Source organism: Sciurus carolinensis, chromosome 5 (assembly GCF_902686445.1).
Source record: "Sciurus carolinensis chromosome 5, mSciCar1.2, whole genome shotgun sequence".
Lineage (NCBI taxonomy): Eukaryota > Metazoa > Chordata > Mammalia > Rodentia > Sciuridae > Sciurus > Sciurus carolinensis.
In genome coordinates, this window is record NC_062217.1 from 15,376,591 (window position 1) to 15,395,090 (window position 18,500).

General features: G+C 41.3%; 1 protein-coding gene across 7 annotated transcripts in view; it reads left to right on the forward strand.

Moving 5' to 3' along the window:
* The window catches only part of Abcc4 (ATP binding cassette subfamily C member 4), a 230,969-nt gene that overhangs the window by 203,120 nt on the left and 9,349 nt on the right, over window positions 1-18,500 (forward strand). For 3 of the 7 annotated variants that reach the window (XM_047552591.1, XM_047552593.1, XM_047552595.1), the window contains 4 exons: window positions 1,010-1,099; window positions 7,571-7,743; window positions 8,678-8,783; window positions 17,414-17,548. In XM_047552591.1, the coding sequence (XP_047408547.1) occupies window positions 1,010-1,099; window positions 7,571-7,743; window positions 8,678-8,783; window positions 17,414-17,548 (504 nt within the window). Of the gene's footprint in view, window positions 1-1,009; window positions 1,100-7,570; window positions 7,744-8,677; window positions 8,784-11,620; window positions 17,552-18,500 lie in introns of those variants that run through there. The other 4 variants (XR_007108738.1, XR_007108739.1, XM_047552592.1 and 1 more) reach the window with 4 other exon arrangements.

The window sequence follows — 18,500 nt, forward strand, 5'->3', positions numbered from 1 at the left end:
CAGTTCTGGGCACCCATGGAAAACCCAGGGCTCTGGTTCCCACATCTGTGCACCTGTGGTTCTGCCATCTTCACTGAAAGTAGCCAGTTGGACTCTTTGCTGCTCATGTCCTTGTGACCTGAGTTGCTTGAGCCAGAAGGAAACATTTACAGCCTATGGAAACTCATGGACAATGTTCTTCCTTGACATTCAGAAGGAGGCATGTATTTTAAGAGCTATTTAATTGTGGGTACCTCCTGAGGCAGATGAATAGAAGAGCTATTTAAATTAAAATATTTTTATTACATGTGTACTTCACAATAGGTTTCAGGTTACCTTAACCTGGTCATTAATAACGAGGTTCTGAGAGGTAACCCTGATGTGCAGACGAGATAACACGGGGATTAGCTGATGCAACATCAGAGGTGATCTCTTCATGAGCAGAGGTGCCACTGGCCTCATTAGTTTATGTCCCCTTTGGACAAAGGACAGAACATCCCATTTGGACCCACAGAGAGAGATCCCCAATACCAGAAGACTGTTTTATTAATGGAGAAAATACCAATTTTCCTTTGAAGCATAAACTGCAATTAATCAGAGGTTTGCTTAATATTTTCTTGCATAACCCAGGATTGATAATATTTCAGTAGTTCCATTGATGTAACATTCCTCAAATGAGTATATCCTTGTATTTCCTGTTTCTGTAGCTATTACCCAGGAAGCATTTGTAAAAGCCAGACCTCCCATTTGCACCTTCATTTTCTTAAGAGGGCACCCTGCATAGCTGTTCTTGTTAGTGTTCAGTGGTCTGGAAGAGACGTAGAGCACAATGTGTACAATGGTAAATTTGTAGAGGTGTTGTTTGGTAAACAGGCATTCGCAGACATAATGATTCTAGTGAATATTGACTTTTTTTGTGGTTTTGTTTTGCTTTCCTTTGTTTTCATAGTTTAATTCTAGTCTGAAAATCAACATTGGAATAAAATGAAAAGAGACAACAGTAATGATATTCACTCTTTTGGACATTTAGGAGCCTGTTTTGTTCACTGGAACAATGAGGAAAAACCTGGATCCCTTTAATGAGCACACAGATGAGGAACTATGGAATGCCCTACAAGAGGTAATTTATAAAATGCAGTTATCTTTTTTTGTTAGCGTTAGTATACGTGTATGTATGTAAATGGTGTGCAGGTAACTGAAGGCTGCTGGTAAGTTTAACTTGGATCCTCCCATGGGATCATTGATGACATGGATACACTTGAAAATGTATGTATCAATGATGAGGAAAAGCAAAAATAAAGTATTTTATGTTCTCATTTTAACTTTCTCCCTATTATCCAACACACACATTGTCTTATTTGTCCTTACTTGAGCACCAACTTAGAGATTGTGTGCTTGCGTTCAAATTTTCCTAGTGACTAAGTGCCCTGCAACTTACTGCTCTGTTCTTAGGGAACATCTGGAAATAGAGACAAATAATAGTTTTTCAGTATTACCTCACTGTGGACACTTGCTTGAATTTCTTTGCCCTCACAGGGAAAGGATTTTGACTGTTAAAGGTGTTGTTGGTTTGCATATTTTAACAGTAATTACTTTGCATGTTCACCCTAGTTCTACAAATTAATTCTAAGCTACTTAATGGCAGAAACCATATCTTTGATTTCTAATCCCTCATAGGACCTAGCTTAGTGTTCTACTTTTCAAAATTAAGCATTTAATGAATATGTATTGAATGGTTGATCTCTTCATTTCAGAGATGTGTGGTTTCACTTTTTAAAAAACACAACTTCAACAATAATTTCTCTTTGTTGTTACCGTTTTGACTGGTGTTTGGCCTCATCACCCTTTTGGAGTTAACTCTGAATTCTAGAGGCCCAACAACTTCCTGCCAGTAATTCTTGCCTCTGAAGACACGTCAGTGTCGAGTCTTTACACATCCGCCCTGCTTTCCAGCGACCGTGGGGATTTTATTGCCCTAAATTCTGTCGATTACATCACCATCTCCTACTTGAGAATTAGTTGGCCTCTGGTTTCATTTAAGTGTGTGAATCTTTCTGTAGTGAAATTTAGGAGAGAAGAGCTAGGAGGACAGTTACCCATCAGAGATGGTAGAGAAAGATAAAACAATCCCCTGCTCTTGAATCTCACAGGGCACATTTAACAGTGATATTGTGATGCCCTAAAAGAACAGGAATTACTAGTAAATTATTTTTCGGTTTGCTTCACAGATTGAGATTTCTTTTTAAAGATTCTCAGATAGGGAAATTACTTTAGAAACACATTGTTACATGAACAGTTAAGAAATACTAATTGGGAGACAGTTCAATCCAAAGCCATCTGTGAACTTGACTGTAACTTACACTTACTTCATTAAAATAAAGTTTAGTAGCCTGTCAGAATTCTCAAAATGAGGCAGTGGAAGTGGCAGATAATAATACCGAGGTCTGGGGCTGGGGAGATAGCTCAGTCGGTAGAGTGCTTGCCTTGTGAGCACAAGGCCCTGGGTTCGAACCCCAGCACCCAAAAAAAAAAAAAAAAAAAAAATACCGAGGTCTGCTTTGTTTAAACTGCATTCAGAGAGTTCTGTGAATAGGAATAACAAAGGTGTACTGATGTGTAACTTGACAGATCTGCCTTCCAAGTGGATCCACGGGTTGCTTGTGGAATTGACCTCAGTGCTTTAGTGAGATCTTAGGAGTGAGAAACCACCCCATCCTTGTCTTTCTTTAAGAATTCTTTATTATAGCATATACATTTTTTTAAGCGAAAGATTTGGTAGATTTTCTAAAAATTACAACACAGCATTGTATCTGTAATTTGATTCCAGCTCTTCTTAATCATGTATGTAATCTGAAACCTACATCTAAGAAATGTTGTCGCCAAACTAATCACATTACTTACTTAGGATTATTAAAACAATGAGAGATTTTTAAAAAAAATTTTTTCTGAATTTTCAGAATTTTCTAGTGTACTTAGATACCTTAATCTTCCCGAAGAGGGTGAAAGGCCTAGTAGTGATAGCAGGTGAAGCCCTGGGAGCTTTCATGGAAATAATTAGAGTTTCATGACCACAAGTTTATGGAGCTTGGAGTCATTCTGAGAAGTCAGAGGTTCTTCCCCTGGAGTCCTTGTGACCTCAGCATCTTCTGATAGTGAATTCACAACTGTACCTTCTTAGATTGTAAACATGATGGTACGTGTGTTTGGAGGGATATCATGCAAAGGATTTCAAGACCCAGTATCTTTGAAGTTCCTCTGAATTTCTGGATCATATTCTGTGGTCTCCACAGCCTTCTTCTTTCCCATGATGTCCAAACCAGAGCAGTGTGACCGACCCATCCTGCTCTTCAGCGGACAGGAGGCCTGGTGTCATTGGCAACTCCCATCCAGGTGGACTAGGAACACAGCTGGGGCTGTGGCTCAGTGGTGGAGCTTCTCAGCATGTGCACGGCCCTGGGCTCAATCCCCGGCACCAAAGAGCAAAACACACAGGAAGCTGGGTTAGTTTATGACTAATGCCAGTTGAAGAGGGACACCCAAACCAGGGTAGGCAATGGAGATTCCTTAAGAGAACACGCAATTGTTATCTGACAACTTAAAGTAAAAATAAAAGGTGAAATTAAAAAAAAAAAAAAAGAGTTCTCTTATTTCTTGCTCCCTCTTCTCCCTTGGAGAGTGAAGTAACAGAGGCAGAAATGTAGGTTTGGCCTTCAGAAAAGAAACAGTCTTTGGAACATTGCCCATTTCATCTTGGTTATTTTTTAAATATATTGAAAGTTGCCTTAAATACTAAAAAGTAGCTGTGAACTAAAGATATCTTATTAGAATTAGTGCCAGCTGGGGTATCTAAGAAGCTGTGGCAGCTGCGTAAGTAGAAATAACAACCAAAGATGAAAACAGTGTATTAAAAATGGTCAGGGGGTCTCAGCAGATGAACTCTGAAAAGGAGTGAGCAGCCTGTTATTTCTGTTATAAAACAACTTTAATACTGGAATAGGCAATTGAGAGTAGGGTATGTCTTGTCAGAAGGGCAAAGAAATCCTCCAGTTACGTTCAACATTGATATCTCTGTTAGGATGAAAGTATGTCTTGTTGTACAGGAATCAGATACAGAAATCTGAACATCAGCCGCGCCCACACCCAGGAGCCGACCTTCTGCTCTTGCTTCCTCTGCACTCTCCAGTCACTGGGCCATGGGTTCAGTGAAGGGCTCCCCCTCGTCTCATTTACCACTGCCTTTATTCTAGTCAAAGCACCTCTCCATCTGTTGATTGAATTTCAGTCCTCCTCTCTTCCCAGCCCATATCAGCTTTTCTTCTTGTGAAGTTAGAAAGTTCCACACACAGACCCTGGCACCCATGTCAATCTAATTTGAGGGGCACTGGTGCCCACAGTGCACACAGCGGATGACAGACAGTGGGCATGATGATGCTTCTGGGGTGTCTTATAAGTTCAGTGTATTTTCATTGTTTTTTGAACTATTTTTCCAAGCTTAAAAATATGAAATATTCGAACTCTCAAATATATGTAGTTTAGAATACTGTATTATTTGATCAGTTTCCAGAAATGATAGTTTTTAAAAAATGTCTTCCACATTTATATGGTATTATGATATCCTGGTTGAGAGCACATTACACAGGCATTGTGGATTTTGAAGCTTCTGTAGTAGTCCCCTGGCACTTAAATTCTTGTGAAGACAAAAAATAAGCCAGGGCTTATGTGATACAAAGTCAGGTACTGATAGATACAGTGAAGCAAGATTTTCATTAGGTTTCCATTTCCTCTTAAATTTGTAACTCCTGAGAACTGGAACATTCTCCTATATATAACCTGACACTCATCTCAATCAAGGAATTCACCCACCATTTGACCCAGTTATCCCACTCCTCAGTTTATACCCAAAGGACTTAAAAGCAACACACTACAGTGACATAGCCACATCAATGTTTGTAGCAGCTCAATCCACCATAGCTAAACTATGGGACCAACCTAGATGCCCTTCAACAGTTGAATGGATAAAGAAAGTGTGAGATATCTATTTATTCCACCTTATATACATATGGTGGAATAATACTCAGCTTTAAAGAAGAATGAAGTTATGCCATTTGCTGGTAAATGGATGGAGTTAGAGAATATCATGCTAAGTGAAATAAGCCAAACCCAAAAAACCAAAGGCCAATTATTTTCTCTTATATGTGGAAGCTAATTCACAATAACGGGGAGTGGATAGGGAAGAATAGAGTTACTTTATGTTAAGTAGAGGGGAGTGAAGGGAGAGGAAGGGGCATGGGGGAAGGAATGATCGTAGAGTGAAACAGACATTATTACCTCATGTACATGTATGACTGCATGACCGATGTGATCCTACAATATGTATGATCAGAAAAATGAGATTATACTCCATTTATGTATGATCTATCAAAATGTATACGTGCATTCTACTGGCGTGTACAACTAATTAGAACAAATAAAATTTTTAAAATTTTGAAAAAGAAATTCATTAGTGATGTAATACCAGTATCAGACAGGTTTTCTGCCTCCATAGTGCTTTTCTCCCTTCTAATACCTAATGATAACTTGAGCATATGATGGCACTGCAGGGGACCTTCACATTCACATCTTTCTCCCCACTGTCCCTGATCCATCAATGAAGACTGTCCTGGAAGACATTGTGACATTGTTTTCTGGAAGACACATTCAGTGACCCTCACCTCAAAACTCACTCCTCTTCAGGTAGCTATGGAAACCTGAAGGAAAGTAAAAACTCAGTATATGCCCAGATGTCACCTTCGTCAGGGAAGAGTGTGAGATTATTTCTCTAAAATCTGGCTGTTGGTCTTGAGAAAGACCTGTCTGCATGTACCAGGGTTCCTAATGACCACTCAGAAGATACAGCTGATAAACCCTGCCACCATTAACCTTTGACAAGTTGCAGCACACAGGTAGGAATCTCTCATGAGAACAACATGCAGCAGCTTCTCTTCCTCGTCATGCAGGGGTCTTGTCCGAGCTGGTACCTTCTGCTCTATCGTTGTCAGTACAGGACCTTGTACCAGGATCCAAATCTTGCACTTCAGATTTTCTGTATTTCCCTCTCTCTCATGCTAGTACCAAGAACCAGCACTGTATTCAATCTTAACTCAGAATTCCCTCTTCTTGTGGTTAGACTTCCATCATGAACACAACTCCAAGAGCACGTTCATAAGAGCGCTCCAGCATTGTGGGAGGCGTTGCCCTTGGTACTTTTGTTTACAATGCCATCGTACCTGCTCCATGGCCATCACTCACCAATCTGCTCATCTCTGAATGTGAGGTGTGTTGACCCTTTGTCCTTCTTTCTCTCTCAAGTGTAGTCTTGAGTTTGGGTCTCCTTTATAAAATTTCTTCAAAACATACATTCATTGAACAGAACCCCTGTCCAACATAATCTCCCATCAGCTTATAACTACAGTTTTGCAAAGATGATTAGTATGAACACTTCATGGTCTGGGGGTAAGAAGATGTTATGCTGTGTCCTGTCATTTATGGATTTCCATTCTCTGCAGTGCCTTTCTGAGAGTGAAGCAAATGCATGCAACAGCTTTGGCAATTCAGGATTTAAACTTGGTAATGAACCTTCCCCAGCATAGGCTCCAGGTTTCCTGACTCTGGCCTGAAGTGTCCCATTGTTTGAATTCTTTTTTTTTTTTTTTTTTTTTTTTTTTTTTTTGACTTTTCCAGGTGGTTAAAATCTTCCACAATAGTGAAATACCTAAGGAGTATATCTTCAGGGAACCATAGTTCCTGCAGTGATTTTGTCTTTCCATTTTCCTTTTTGTGTACTGAGTCCTAAGCAAATGCCCCTTTAGGAAACTTGACTCCACCATAAGATCCATTTTACTTTTTCTGTAGAGACATTCTGTATGTTGGGAGAAGGAACTTGACTTGTGAGGGACTTCCTGGCAGGTCTAGGTGAATGTCATGTGGCAGGAGGTGGTTCAGGTGATAGGGGCACTGAGATCATTTCTTTTTACCAGTTTCATTGAGGTGTAATTTACATACCAGAACATGCTCCCTTTATTAGCATGATTCAGTGCTTTTGGTAAATTTTTAGAGTTCTGCAACCATCACAGCATTCTAGTTTGAGAACATTTTTGTCACCTCAAAAGTTCCTTCGTTTACAGTTAGCCCTTGAGCCCCTAACCAACTGCTGTTCGGTTTTTCATCTCTATAAATTCCTGCACTTACCTTTAAACTAAATTCTAAGGATGGACATTTTTATCATGCTGTGTTTTACCGGGAGAATAATTTTATTTAGCACATAGTCTATTTTTTAAATGAAATGTGCACCAGCAGTGTTAATTCATGATCCAGCACAAGTAGTGCATATTGATGGTGACAGAGATGCACCTTGGGTCCCCTTAGGTTTGTTCTCTGTAAGTCAGACAGTTGTTCTGAGTTGACTCAGCCATCTTTCTAATAGCCATCTCATGTGGCTATACACTTAAGACTTGCCTTCTGAGAGAAGGGACTTCAAAGTTCTAATATCTAAGAGTCTTGCCTGCTTCTGTGGTAATTTAGGAAAATGCCATTCTTCTCTCTGTATCTGCAGGTACAGCTTAAAGAAACCATTGAAGATCTTCCTGGTAAAATGGATACTGAATTGGCAGAATCAGGATCCAATTTTAGTGTTGGACAGAGACAGTTGGTGTGCCTTGCCAGGGCAATTTTGAAGAAAAATCGGATATTGATTATTGATGAAGCAACTGCAAATGTGGACCCACGGTACGGAGCTGAAGTCCACATAATATCAAATATTAATTTATTTATTGTATTTTATGGGTGAAGGATGTGAACAGTGATGAATTTGAATTTTAAATGTGATGAATGAGAAACGTGATGATGCTGAGAAATATGTCTAAGTTCTCCAAAAATAAATCTTGGTAACATTAATTCTGGAAAACAGAAGAAGAAAAGAAGATGTGTCTTATGGTACAGTGTTACAGGTGGAGCACTCTAATAAAAAAATCTGAAATGCTTCAACATCCAAACCTTTCTGAGAAGGGCTGGGGAGACAGCTCAGTTGGTAGAGTGCTTGCCTTGCAAGCATGAGGCCCTGGTTTGATCCCCAGCACTGCCAAAAAAATAAAAAAACAAAAACAAACCTTTCTGAGAGCCGACATGACAACACAGGTAGAAAATTTCACACCTGAGCTCACGTGGGAGATCTCAGTCAAAACGAAAGCACACAGCACACGGTTTATTCACTGTTGCTGTTGCTATGTGGGGGCCGGGGGGAGACCTTTCCCCCTTTGGCTGCAATACACAAACACAAACTTTGTTTACCAGAGTTATTAAAAATTTTATACAAAGTTACCTTTAGGCTATGTACCTCATTTTGTATATGCACATGTTCCAAAATCCAGAATCCCAGATGCTTTGGGTTCTAAACATTTCTGATAAGGGGTCCTCCACCTGGAGGCATCCTGTGTGAACTAGATTCCTGAATCCCACTTCTGATAGTTTTAAGCAATTTGGAGGGGAGCATATTTTCCATTGTTCCATGAAAAACAATAAAATTTCCAACTTGACTCTCCTAGTTTTTGAGGAACAAGATCAGGTCTTACAATGTTGATTGTTGAAACATTATTAAAAATACTGTACGATCTTTTAAAGTCATAAGTCTACTTTTCCCAAGAATTAACTTCTTTGATTCCAGAACTGATGAATTAATACAGGAAAAAATCCGGGAGAAGTTTGCTCAGTGTACCGTGCTCACCATTGCGCACAGACTGAACACCATCATTGACAGTGACAGGATAATGGTGAGTCCTTCCCCTATGGAATTCTAGAAGCTTCCATTTACGTTAAATTTTTCAATTTATCCCTCCTGTTAAAAGTTGATAGAAACCCCCAATAAGTTAATCTTCTGTTAATTTTTTCTCTCACTCTTGACAGTAACTCAAGTATCTAACTACACATTCATTGCTATTAATTTTTGTATTAAAATCATCAACATTAAATTAAAATTATTAATAATTATTAATTATTAATAATTATTAATATTAAATTAAAATTAAAGTATTAATTTTTGTATTAAAAATGTATTCGAGTTGCCACTTTTCTTTTCAGTGGCCAATTAATGAAAACATCCCAAATCTAAGAGATGGCTGATGATGCTAAGGTTCATACTAGAGAGTGGTGGGATAGTTTCATTTTCTCGTGTCACGGTTGTTGCAGCTTTTTGGATTCCCTTAGAAAAAAATTTAACCTTTCATTTACACTACTGGGAAGTTGTTGGCTAAGGGTACAGTTTCTCAGCTGTCTGGACATTCATAAGATGTGCCATCAGAGGTGGGTATGTGAGAAGGGCCAGAGCAGAACATTTTCAGCAAAACATTTTGTACACTGTTGGTGGGAATATAAATCAGCACAGCTATCATGGAAGACAGTAAGTTGGTGCCTTCAAAGGCTAAAAATAGAACTACCATAGGATCAAGCAATCCCACTTCTGGGTATATGTGCAAAGGAAATAAAATCAGTATTTCAAAGGGATATTGATGTCTTGGGCAGTTTGGGGATATCATCTCCCACCCTACCTCACATGCGTTGTCAGAAGGAATCACTAGTGGGGACAGTTGATAAAATACCTAGCAGTCAGCATTGTCAGCAGGGCATGTTCAGAAATGAGCTCTGCTGAGCTGTCCAGCAAGAGTGGGGCAGTCCCAACCAAAAGGATGTTTTAGGCTTTAAGCAGTGGGGCTCCCTTTCTAGACCATAGCCTTGCAGCAGGATGTAGGCTGTTCCAGCAGACTCCTGTGTATGACTGTGTGCCTTTCCAAGATGGTCAATGATCCCAGAAACATTGTTTAGCATCATTCTTCCTTTTATGTTCCTGGAATTGTGGTCGTCAAAGGTAAATGGAAAAATAGCCTTTCTGTGAGGCATGTCCACTAACACCAGCAGAGGACTCCCACTGCACGGAGAAGAGCAGAGGTCATCACCATGCCAACCACCAGGCACAGGAATCCAAACACCTGCCCGGTATAGGTACATCCCTGGCTGCAGAGTTACCTATGCTTGTGTCCAGTGAAACAGAACACACTCAGGGGCAAGAAGTTAAATGAAGTGGGTTTGCTACTCAGGGATAGACAGCAAGGGACAAAAGAAACCTAGAATCTACTTTGAGCTGGTCCCTACAGGCTCAAGAAAACTGCCTGGGGCAGATGGAATTTGAGTGGTTAGTGATATAACAAGGAAGGACAGAATCTGACAGAATAGTCTGCTGATCGCTCCTAAATCTTGTCAAAGCATTTGACTACAGACTTGAAGGTCTAGTTCATGCATTTCCATTTAACCAATAGCCTTTTGTTGGTATCAAAACGTGTCTGTGTGTTGAACGCTTTACTTACTACTATCTCCTGTTAAGTTTTAAGAACCTCATTTTTTTCTCTTGTGGTCAGTGTCTCTCTAAATCCTTAATGTGTTTATGAAGCAGTGTATACCTGGCCCCTCCCTCCCTTTCCAGCCTTCTCCCAGTCTGCTCGCCCTCTTTCCATTATAGGTTTAGCCACAATGATTGTCTGTCAGTTCCTTAGATGAGTATTCTCTCTCCCTCTGACAGTTGTGCCCTCTCTTCCCCTCCAGGTGTTGGTGATTTTGACTAAGGCGCTAGCAGTGGAGGTGGTGAAATGAAGGGATTGGGGTAAATAGCAAAATAGGGCTGTGATAGATTGAATGTGGCTTAGGAGGGGAGAGAGAGGAGTCAGCAGTGGTTTTTGTGTTGGGGCCTGAGCACCTGGATGAATGAATGGGGAAGACCCTGGGAGAGGTCGCTTAGACACAAGTTCTCTTTGAGCATGTGTGACCCACTGAGATAACCATGCATTTCACCATGAGCTGATTAATAACTTTGTTTTGTGACCTAATTAATTGCCTTGTTTGTGTTGGGCTCCCTCTTCTAGCTCCAGTGTTAGGGTTCCCTGGCCACAAGATCGTCTAAGTGTCATATGAGATCCCATAAGGTCCTACCAGGAGATGTCAATGTGGTCAATTAAACTGGTTGCTATTGCTGACTCCCTTCATAGGAAATGGCAGGATTTGACCTCAAGGAACCCAAGAGACGTGCATTTCATAGCTTCACAGAAGGGGAATTGACCTCTGTGTTCTATCCACCCCAGGGTGAAACCTTCTGTTAGATTCTAGAGCTTGTTCATCAGCTGGCTTTCAATTGAACAGAACACCAATATGTCAGTCAGCTTTCCATTACCATGACAAGGCATCTGAGATAATCAGCTTATAAAGAGAAAAAGTTTATTCTGGCTTATAGTTTTGAAGGTTTCAGTCAGTGATCATTGGGGCCTGTGGCCAGGTAGCACGTCATGATGAGAATGTGTGGTAGAACAGGACTGCTTACCACATGACCAGCAAAAGAGCAAGGCAGCCAGCAGGGTCTCACAGTCCCTTCATGGGTACATCCCCAATGATCTAAAAGCCTCCCATTAGACCCCACCTCTTAAAGGTTCCACCACCTCCCAATAGCACCACTCTGGGTACCAAACCTTCAACACATGGATTTTGGGAGAACATTCAAGATTCATACTGTGGCCACCAATAATCTTAAACCTTTGACTTTTGAAGCATTTTTTCTTGTTTGCTTTAGAAATACCTATTGCCTTTCCAGAAAACAAGCAGTCTTCTGTTCTGTTATTCTGAATGCATCAAGGACATAAAGACAAGTCAATCAGCCACAAAGCCTAATGGTCCAGAGGCCAGCGGCCAGACTTGGGGAGTAGCTAGGGAAGTGACGGATGCTAATGAAGGGCATAACCAACAGCAATGTCATCATGAAGTCGTGTAATTGCAAGTGCTTAAGGTGTAATAATTACATTTTGTTGCACTGGTGAATACTTTTCCACAAAGACGGATGGATATGGTTTTGTTTACTGTAAGTAAATCAAACAAAAGGCTTGTTGGGAAACAACTGTGACCTAATTAATAGCTTTGTTTATGTGTTGGCTCTCCAAAGGGATTTGCCCAGTTTTGGTTCATTAAGCGCCATTAATGTGTTAGGCTTAGAATTCTATTTTATAAAGATGTTCTCTCCATTTTAACTTTATTAAACATGGCGTAGTCGTTATGGCAGCTAATTTAATCTTCCTCATTTGCTCACTTGCCGCAAAACAGTGGAGCAAGACAGGCAAATTAGCAAGCTGCTTTCTCCTAAATATTCCACACTGTCTGCGCCAAGGCGGCTCCCCTGGAGTGCTCAGGATTCGCTGGTTACTGGTAATCCGTTTTCTTCCCAGCCAGTGGCAGGCTTTCCCTCCAGGCCTGCACATCCCAGTCCTTACCACTCTGGGTTCTCCTGGTAGATGAGCAGAGGTGAAGAGGATCTTCAGGTGTTGCTGTTGCCTGTGTCAAACGTGAGGGAATTACTTATGGAGAATCCAAACCACGACTCAGAAACTGGGATCGCGACTTACAGGGCCATCTCAGGGCTGGATCGTCTTTCTGAACTTAAATCTTTCTTCATTTTTTTTCTTGGAGAAAACAAAACTAGTAACTTCAGTAACACACCCAGGTGGAAAAGCACAACTTGCAGCTGGCTTGAATTTTATTGAAATTCTGTTTTTCGCCTCCGTGGGACTTTGGTTTGATAGGTTTACATGACCACAGTGAGAACATTTCAGAATTTTTTAAAAATACTCCTTCAAACATCTGCTGAATGATTTGATTCAAGTGTTTAGTGGGGGGAAAATAACTACCTCGAAAGTAGAAGCACAAACTCTGGGAGAAGAAATATGAGAGAGGGGATTCAAGGGACAGTAGGAGCTTTGGGGGGTGGCAGGTAGGTCACCATGGCTTAGCCTCCACCTTCCCCAGGTTAGGCAAGTGCCAAAGCCACAGTGTCTAGTCACAGAAAAATCACAGGTACCCATTTTGCCAATGAAGCCCATTTCTAAGTCTATGACTGTCCCTATGCCCCTTTGTCTCCTGGCAGCCCAAAGCTGAGCTCTACAGGGCTGATCCTCCCCTCTCTGTTTGTCCCTGAGAAGGATCCCTTTTATTGCCTCTTGCCATATCAAAAGCTTCCCCGTGGTCAGCCTTTGCCTGCATCCTGTCCTGCCCCTCACCTCTCCCTGAGCACACCCCACTGTTGTGACGGCATCCTACCCATTAAAGTGGATTAAATTATTTTGCAATGGGTCCATCTAGTTTTTCTATCTAGGACAGCTACCTGAACTATCTGCAGATCTGTAGGCCTGATAACTACATCTTCATTGAGCTTATGTAACTGACTGACGCATCTGATAGAATGTTTTTCTTCTACCTACTAGACAGCAGCAAGCAATTTGAGGTTGGCATTCCTGGAGAGATCCTGGGACGAGGGGTCGGGTAGCTGCCACACCAATGCTAATTCATAGTTTTGTTTAGTTTGCTTGGGTACAGAAAGGATGGGAATCCAGCACGAGATTTTAGGAACCTTTTCTTATAGATGAAAGGTGTTATGATAAAAACTGAAAATTAAGTCTGCTTTTCTATGCCCAAAGAAAATTCAGAGTTGCTTTATGGTTCCTTGTTCTGGAAGATTCTAGACTCTTTGACCAAATCAGTAAATGTAAATGGTAAGTGGTTAAAAATTTATTCCTGGCCTTCAGGTTGACTCTTTCAGTAGTGACTATCCCTTGTTCTCTGTCTTCTAATATTTAACATAAATCGAGTCTCCACCCTCTGCCCTCATCCCTGCTCTGTCTCTTCCCTACTTCTCTTCTCTCCTACCCCAGGGCCGTCAACTTACAGTGTGTGGTTCTCCATGTCCTTATCTCTGATCCTACAACCCCCATGCCCCTGCTGTACCTGATCCCAATGCCAGCCACACTCCTTCCCTCCTGTTCTCACCCTGCAGTCTCCTGGACTCCATACCTTGAATGGTCATGTACCATGGACGGTCACCCAGCCGTGCGTTTTGCTTCCTTTGTGTTTATCCTTCAGCTGGTGTGCACTGGGCGCCCAGTGCTAGTCAAGTGCAATGCCAGGCCCTCAGGATGCAGTAGTGACCAAGGGGAGCCACGTCTGCCAGCCTTCTGCCCTGGAGGAGGTGACTTTCACACCTCCAGACCTCTGAGGCCATGTTGTTTTGTGTCTGGCAGTGACCACTGTCCTTCCACGCCAGTGTCTGTGTGTCCACGTTCTGTTTATTACCAGCCCAGTGTGCTGCCTTCTCCTCCCTGAGGCTTTTCTGTAGAGATCCCACCCCAGGCATCTCTTCGCTGCTTCATCTCCTGCCTGTCTTGCTGTTTTTCCTTGCATGAGAGTCTCTTGAGTAATTTTGCTGCTCGTCAGCATAGGCTCCCTAAAGGCAGGGCTGGGACTCTCCTGGCTCTGTTGTCCCACACCATCCAATAGAAGGACAGATGTAGCAAGTGTGCAATAGATGGAAACCTGGTAAATACAGGAATTAATGGAAGGTCACTGAAATTTTCCTCCAAAGTGTTTTGAATATGTGTTACTTGTTCTTCATCAAAAGTTAGGAAAATTGATTTTCTTCTTCTGCGAGTGTGTCCCAGGTATACACTAAGTGATTTACGTCCTGAGTCAAATAAAATTGTTTGGAAAGTATACAGAGGACACACTTGTGTTTACAGACATATTTTCTTAAATTATGTAAAGCTAATATATTGTTCAAATGGCAGAGTATCTTCCAAAATTAAATGTTTAAAATTTATCTCTGCTATTATTTTACTTGATGTTAAGTATACTAATAGCATCTTTCTCTGGGAACTCACACGAAGAGGAAAACGCGCTGAAACCTTGCCTTGGGCCCCAGCTCTGCCACCTACTGATTGTGCAGCCTGGGCCAAGCTGTGCAGCTTCTCTGCATCTCAGTCTTCTCCTGCCGCTGTAAGGAGCTTAACAGACTGGGCCTTGCTTGCTTTTGCGTCTCCATTTCTAAAACAGCACTTTGGTAATAGGTACTCACTTGATCTCGGATGGAAGGAAGGAAGAAATTACCTACCTTATTTGTCTAATCTATTTTGAGAGTTAACAGTGTTGGCTTTAAATACAGTGAATGTACACCCCATAGCCACTTTAATTTTCCTTTTCAAGTTCAAAAACTGCTCTTTTTGTTAGGAGGCGATTTCATTGATCTTATGATGACCATATTCTTTGCTATATTGTATGTATGTATGAGGGCCTGTCAGCATGCCATCTCTCAAAACTAGTTTATTCACCTCTTTAGGGCTGTAATAATTCAGGCATACGAGGATACTGTGTTTTTTGCTTGGTGCTTGAGATTAAACCCAGGACTAAGCTACACGCCCATCCCTGTATTTTGTTTTAGTGTATATAAAAAAGTATTCAGGAATACTGGATTTCGATAGCATAAGAGTGTGCTTAGCGTGTGCTTAGCATGTGCCGGGCCCTGGGTTCAATTCCTGATATGTGGTGAGTGTGCGCTCTCTCTCTCTCTCTCTCTCTCTCTCTCTCTCTCTCTCTCTCAGTTCTAGTAAATTGTCAACCATTATAACAAGTTATCACAGTTCTATTATACCCAAAATTTAAAATTGTCCCAACAAAATACGGTCATTAAACTGTTAATGCTCACAATACATATAACATTTTTGACACTTCTATTGTTAATCCTCTTGTTGTTTGAGAGCATTGGGGGTTTTTGTTGTTTTTCGGGTTTGTTTTTTTTTTTTTTTTTTTTTTTGCTGGGGGGCTATCTCATTTTAGATTATGGTCAATTCTGAGAACTGTTCCCTAAGAAGCATTCATACATTTACAGCATCCCAGGGAGGGTAGAAAGGATACAATTATTTCAAACCTGAATAAATTTGGTAGGAAGGTGGTCAGGAGCAGAATAGTACAGTACTTCCTTTCCATTAAAAATGATGTGCTGTCTTCATAGTCAGGAGCACCCTCCCCACCTCTGAAGTGGTGCTTTTTAAAAGTTTGCTTATTGCTTTTGCAGAATAGAAAGTTCATCATTTTGTCGAGTAATTAGATTCACTCATTTACTTTGGCACGGGAGAGATCTGTATTTTAAAATTGCATTTTTCCCCCTTTCTTCAACGTCAGGAAGAGTGAAGATGCACTGTAATGCTATGCTTAAGTAAAATTACACATTCGGGGCATCTAAATTGGCATGCCAAATTATAGGACATTTTAATTATTATGTGGATGTGACAGATTCAATTATTTTTGAACTCTTTGAGAAAGCTGCCCTTAGCAGTGATTCACGGTAGTAAACAAAAGATTAACAGGAAAATGCCCTTTGTGAGACTTAATAAATGTTTCCGATTAAATGCCAGCATTAACTGCAATATCTAGATGTGGAAAAACAACCTGTGTCCTGCTTAGAATTTCTGCCTATTCTCTTCAGATAAATTTACCCTAAACACGGCCTAAATGAAGAACTAAGTACCACTTAACATCAGAACGGTTTTGCTAGGTGCGTCATTTGGGCCAATTGTCTCAGACTCTTTCTTCTCTCTGAAACCATTAACCAAAGCCACTAATAAGAAGAAATGCACAGCTAAGAGCCCCCTCCTCTCCCTTTCAATTTCCAGTGGACATATTAATGAGCAATAAAACGGCTAAAAGGCAGGCAGCTGAAGAAAGAGAGAGACAGAAGCAAGGAAAGGTAATTGTGAAAACAGATCTCCGGACCCTCGGCAATTCAGATTGGGCTGCCCCCGTGTGCTGCGTGGCCGTGATCACTGGAATTTTGAGCTCAGTTTCTTAATTGCTTCTTTAGTCTTATCCAAAGAGAAAATTGGATTTCTAGAGATTTCTTCTGTGCAGAGCAATTATGCTAAAGCTGCTTAGGTAGCAGCTCTTTTGGCCAGTCTTTTGCTCTCAGAATAATAAACTACAGCAGAGGTGACTTCACAGTGCACCTTAACCTCACCAACAGGGGTTTAGCCCCTCTTCCCAGCAGACAACGGTGTTGGCCCCTAAAGAAATTCCACAAGCGTTTACTTCCCTTCCAGCTGTTGCGCAGATTTTATCAAACCCGCTAGGCAGCTTATTTGCTGTCAGGTCACTGCTGTCCGGTTTCCTGACATTACTTTGTGTTTTAGATAAATTGAGTTTGATTTTCTTCAATCAAGAAGTTACCCATTTTAAAAGCACTAACTAATAATAACAACCCCAAATGCCCTTGGCAGAATATAAAATGCCACAGGACTGCTGAGTGCCTATAATCATAGTCTAGAACTTTCATTTTCTCCCTTTCCTATAACATTATTATAATAAAAGGTCAGGTTAGGCCTTTGTTTGCTTCGTAAAACAGGGTAATCAAACCATTTAAACACCCTCCAGGCCTACCACCCAAATAGATTCTCTGTGTTCTCCTTCTCCTGCCCCTTTCCGAAATATTGTCTGAGTTATAATATGTTGCTGCAAAACATTGTGTTTCAATGGGCTTCTTTCTGCTGATTACCAGGTTTTGGATTCAGGAAGACTGAAAGAATATGATGAGCCATATGTTTTGCTGCAAAATAAAGAGAGCCTATTTTACAAGATGGTGCAGCAGCTGGGCCAAGGAGAAGCCGCTGCCCTCACCGAAACAGCAAGACAGGTGAGCGTGCCCCGAGGAGCTGTAATTAAAGTTTGTCTCACCAGTCCGTCCCTCACAGTTTGGCACCATGGGTCTGGTAACGAGCACTGTGTGCCCCCTTTCAATTATAAGCCTCCAGAGACAAAGCTTCAACACGTCCTGGGTTGAAGTCGGGTCTGGGAGACTTGACAGAAGCATTGGGGGCCAGGGGGTGTACACACCCGTGCCAGCAGGTGTGCCTGATGGGGACAGCTGTAGACTGAACTTTTTCCCCACGTAGTCTGTGGGTTCTGATTCTTACCAAACAGAAATCTCATTTTGCAGACCCACTGCATTTCATTCTTAATGTGTGCTGAGGACATTTGAGGTGCTTGCAGATTCTATCAAGGTACATCCAAGAGATTTGAGAATTTGAGGGGAAATGTGGCATATTGTTCATTTGTTCTAGAAAGATGGACCAGAGAAACAAGTCGATGGCTTTTGTTCTTTGTTTTATGATTTGTCAAGAAAACCCCTACTGGCACTTTCTCCCCAAGTTTCTCCCTAATTCTTTGTTAAAAGTGGGTCTAAAGACCCCTTTATGCTTCTACCTTTTAGAAGAGAAAATTGTCGGGACAAATCAGAAATTCATCAGACCTTAAAGCTACAGTCTGAATAGTGCTCAAAGGTTTATAGAGTATTAAAGGCATTTGGGTTACATGGCGACGTGAAAACAGCAGTCATGCAGTATCATCTTCTTCTACAGATGGGCTACTGCACTTTGGTTTAAGGACTTAGCCATGTCACACAGCCACTCATAATTCTCTCTAATAATTCCGGAAGGTGGTTTTGGGTTGGTGGAAGGAGGGAGGTGGAGGGACGTCCACTGTCCTTGCCAAAACATTATGCTAGGCATGCCACTAGTTGTGGGCATTATAAACCAAAGAACAGAGAAGAGCAGAGCTGTTTGGTGCGTATGTTGAGCCACTGATGA